General features: G+C 42.7%; 1 protein-coding gene across 1 annotated transcript; it reads left to right on the forward strand.

The window, feature by feature from the left end:
* The first annotated feature begins 50 nt into the window (after window positions 1–50).
* On the forward strand, window positions 51–4,054 carry IL6 (interleukin 6). The gene is made up of 4 exons (XM_048070285.2): window positions 51–622; window positions 720–833; window positions 994–1,140; window positions 3,413–4,054. Exons 1-4 carry the CDS (start codon window positions 371–373, stop codon window positions 3,602–3,604), a joined length of 705 nt encoding a protein of 234 aa, XP_047926242.1. The 5' UTR covers window positions 51–370; the 3' UTR covers window positions 3,605–4,054.
* Window positions 4,055–4,675: the final 621 nt, after the last annotated feature.

A 4,675-nucleotide genomic window follows, 5' to 3' on the forward strand; every position in this document is an offset into this window, starting at 1 on the left:
GCAGCCCCTGTCCCGGCCCGGCGGGGCCAGGTGAGCCGGCGGCTGCGGCGGCTGCGGCGGCTGCCCGGCCCTCAAGGAGTTACCGGTTGGGAAAATGACTTCATGTTTTCTGCCCGGCTCCTCTCGGCTCGCCCCCCACGGCCCCGTTTCACAATCCCGCCGCGCTCAGACGGGGCGAGCGCTGTGTCAAGCCCGGCGCACGCCACAGCGCACACCCCCGTGTTCTCTCACCCCGGATTTTCCCGGGCCGTGAATAATCTCGAAGCCCCCTCGATAAATACACGTTCAGGGATGCCCGGAGCTCACTCAACCCGCCAGCCTCTCCTCCTCCTCCGAAGACGGGCCGGAGCCGAAGAAGAAGAGCCTCACCATGAGCTTTCCCGACGGCTGCCGGGCGGCGAGGCGCCGGGGGCCGCCCTCCCTCCGCTCCGCCGCCGCCCTGCTGCTGCTGCTGCCGCTGCTGCCGCCGCCCGCCGCCGCCGCGCCGCTGTCCCTGGCCGCGGTCTCCGACTCCTCCGGGGAGGCCGAGCCGGAGGAGGCCGGGGCGAGGCGGGCGGCGCTGCCCGACTGCGAGGCCCTGGCCTGGCTGCTGCACGCCCGGGCGGCCCGGCTGCAGGAGGAGGTGGGTACGGGGCCGCGAGGGGGGGTGGTCGCCCCCCCCCCGGGGGGCTGCTGCCCGCCGCCGAGGTACGATGTGAGGTGTGGGTGTCTCTCCTCAGATGTGCGAGAAGTTCACCGTCTGCGAGAACAGCATGGAGATGCTGGTCCAGAACAACCTCAACCTCCCCAAGGTGACGGAGGAAGACGGGTGTCTCCTGGCTGGCTTCGACGAGGCAAGGAACCGCTCTCTTTCTCGCCCGAACCCCGGCAGCAGTTTTGGGCCTGCCCCAAAAGCAGCTGAGCCCAAGACTTGTGCCCACCTGCCCCTACAGACAGCGCTCCGCCGAAGCCAGGTCCGAGTTAGAGCTGACCTTCTCACCTTTCTCTTTCCAGGAGAAATGCTTGAAGAAACTCTCCAGTGGGCTTTTCACCTTTCAGACCTACCTTGAATACGTACAGGAAACTTTTACTAGTGAAAAGCAAAAAGTTGAGTCGCTGTGCTATAGCACAAAGCATCTGGCAACGACGATAAGGCAGATGGTGAGTCGTTTTTAAATTTACTCAGACCATCGTTGTGACTTAGAACTAAGGTGTAGTCAGAGAAATAGTAAGCTGTGTGAAGCTGAGGATTTCCCGCTCTTACTTCTCTCAGCAAGAACAGGTGACAACACTTCCTTATGCTTGGATACTTACCCTTATGACTAATTTACAGGTTTTGTTTGTTTTGTTAAAGAAACTACTCTTCTTCCCACTTTCTATTTTCATTTTTGATTTCCAAACCGACAATTACAGGCAGCTTTCTGTTTAAGAACAAATATGCTAATGCTGCCTGGCTGAGATTTCTCAGGAAATTCTTTCCTAATTGCAGTTCAGTCCTAACCTCCTAATGTTGCAAGCTACCAAGAAATACGATAACTTATCTTAAAACCCACATGAATAATAGTAAATACAGTTTTACAATATTATGAATCTTTGAAACTCTCCAAAACAAACTTTTCAGGTGAGCTATGTGGTGTATTCAAATATCACTAGCTTAAAATCAAAGAAAACAGGTAAATTCAGAACAAAACTTAATGACCCAACTAAATTAAAAGTGCTGCCTATTGAAAAGCTTGATTTTGCTCGCAATCATCATGAGGAAAATATATATATATATATATTTTTTACAGACAACTAATTATCTTTTGATTTGGTAAACTAAAGGCTATTCATTTCTGACAGCTGTTTTGTGTGTTTTGGAGTGCTTTGAAAGATCACACTTTAAATTCACTTCATTCCTGCAGTTCTTACTCATGTTAATAAACCTTAAGATGAATGCTTCCTTTGTCATCAGTGAAACTTTGTATGAGTAAGAACCACCCAGGTGAGTAAGGATTCCAGAATTAAGAACTGCGGAAGTCTCGGCATTATTTCCTTCAAGGAGCTTTTCAGCATTGAAAAGGCCATTGTTTGTTTCTAATACCTTTCTTAACATATTTATTTATGTTCATCATTCTTTAAGTGAAAGGAAGCTGAACTGCTTTTTTCACACTGTACTTGCTAAGAATAATAGTCCTGTCATAAGACAGCAGCTGACTACTGACTTCAAACTCAATACATTACTTTGTAGAAAGTTTTATAGCTGGGTGAGACTAGCCTTTTCTGAAAATTATACAGGTAGAGGTAGTTAGAACAGGCACAATTAAACATGATGGTCAAATCAAACCCCACATATGTAGGAACTGTTGAGATTTTGAGAAAATCAGGAGCCCTGATCTGCAGGGTGGAAACTTTTCTTTATGGGAAGTCTCTCTGCTGTTTAAGGCAAGGAGAGCAGGTGGAAAGTATCTGTTATTTGTGGTCAAGTCGATCCATTAGCAAGATACCTGTCTGGATATCCAATTTTTTAAAAAAAACATGCAGAAAGGTGTCTGATATACCAGTAACTAAACATGATCAGAATCCACCTCCAAGTAGTCTAGATGGAAAAAATGTTCATTACTTTAATTTCACACACAGAAAAAAAAAGTTCCAGAAGGAGGTGCATGTGCTTTTGTCACTTGTTAAAGGGTAGGACAGATCTTAAAAACAGGATGAAGAAGATACTTTATTATTAGACTTCTAGAAACTGAACTGAAACTGCTCCATGATTTGGGTAAGTCCCATTTTAAAAAGTCATCCAGCCACACCATGGGACAAGCTCTTCGAAACCACTCGGGTATCCAGTTTCCAGCACTGACTGTTAGAATTAGATATGAAACTTCTCTTACTCGTCTTGTCCTTAGGATCCCACACACCAGTGAAAGTGGTAACGCTTAATCTTCCATGCACCTCAATGCCTGGAAAGTAGGAATTAAGCAGCTAGACAAGTTTGGCGTCTTTTGAAAACCGTTAATCTACTACCAAATGTGAGAGCACTTGAATGTCATCTAATTAACTTATGATTCAGGATACAGCAGCCAGTATGGATTAGGACATATCATGTTCAGCATCTTCCCAGCTAACCACATGGTGAGCGGACGCCAGGCAAAGGTGTATTGATCTGTTCAGTGCAGCGCATTCAACTGGAATATGCAAACCAGAACAAATGCTATAGATTAGACAAGAACCTTTGATTCTTCTGGAGACATAGCAGCAGATACAAACATACCTCAAATCCCACCGCAGAAGTGGAGCTGTAGATACACAGGTTGCAGGGAGGTCTGCCAGCAGCTGCACAGAATGGGTGGATATGCAGATGGTTGAAACATATTCTTATGTATAAACCAATCACTTCTAGCAAGATTGTTTAAACCATTTTAACAAGGGCACCTCAATATTCTGTTTTTCACAGGTGATAAATCCTGATGAAGTGGTCATCCCAGATTCAGCTACCCAGAAATCCCTCCTCACAAAGCTGAAGTCGGATAAGACCTGGATAGAGAAAATCACCACACACCTCATCCTCCGAGACTTTACTTCATTTATGGAGAAAACCGTGAGGGCTGTTCGCTATTTGAAAAACACCAGGAGTTTCAGTGTCTGAATGTTTTAATTCGGGCACAATCCTTTGTTACAAATCTGTCATGTGGCAGATGACAGTGTTGTTCTGTTTTAAGAACCAGAAATAGTAACAATGGTTTGCATTTTTATATATCCTCATTTCCTTCTAGGAACCTATTTATTGTATTTAAAATATTTATTCATTTCTAATGATTTCTATTTATATTTTCAATATTTAGAAATAATTTAAAGAAAGGACCTATTTTATTTCATTTCTAATGGTACTATTCAGAATATCAACTTATTTAATATGTATTTGATACCAAAAGAATTTTTCAGAAGCTAGATTGTTGTACAACTTACGCTTTTAAAATATTTGTGAGATTGCATTTATGACCTATTTATATTTTGTAAACAAATAAAAGCTGATTAAAAAAAAACCTGTATAACCTGTTTGGATTTTAATTAAGACTGAGGGACTCTAACATATCTATTTTTTAATGCCGGTAATTATCAAAATAACTATTTTCAATAATTTAATTTTTATCACTATAATTACATCAGATATCTACATAGTACATATATACATACATATACAGCCTAATCAATATAAAAATCTTAAAATGGGATATAAAGTAAATAGAATAGATGTACTGTATGTACTTCACTGTATGTACTGTATTTACATCAGTATGTATTGTAAGTACTTCAGTACTGAACATGATAAAGCATTATTGCTCAAGAAACAAATGGATAATGATACCCCTATATTTAATAGGGAACACTATAAATTTGTAAGTAGATGCTTACAAGTCAGCAATCTGTTTGAAACAAATAAAGTGGTCAGATACTGAATTAACAGGTTTGATATAACCTGATTATCCTCTGATTATACTTACTGCTGTCATTCAAGGGAATTTTCCAAGTTTGACCAAACATCTCTCCCTTTCCCCCAGGATGTAGAAGAAAAAATCTTAGGATCTTTCCCCAGGTGGGAGAAATCAACATATTATTGCTGAGATGTTAATGACTCTTGGTGATCTAATCCATTTGTCTTTTGTCATTTATATTCCACTAGCATAGAGCGGTCACTGTAACATGAATGCAAATCGTT

This window comes from Anser cygnoides, chromosome 2 (genome assembly GCF_040182565.1).
Source record: "Anser cygnoides isolate HZ-2024a breed goose chromosome 2, Taihu_goose_T2T_genome, whole genome shotgun sequence".
Taxonomy (NCBI): domain Eukaryota; kingdom Metazoa; phylum Chordata; class Aves; order Anseriformes; family Anatidae; genus Anser; species Anser cygnoides.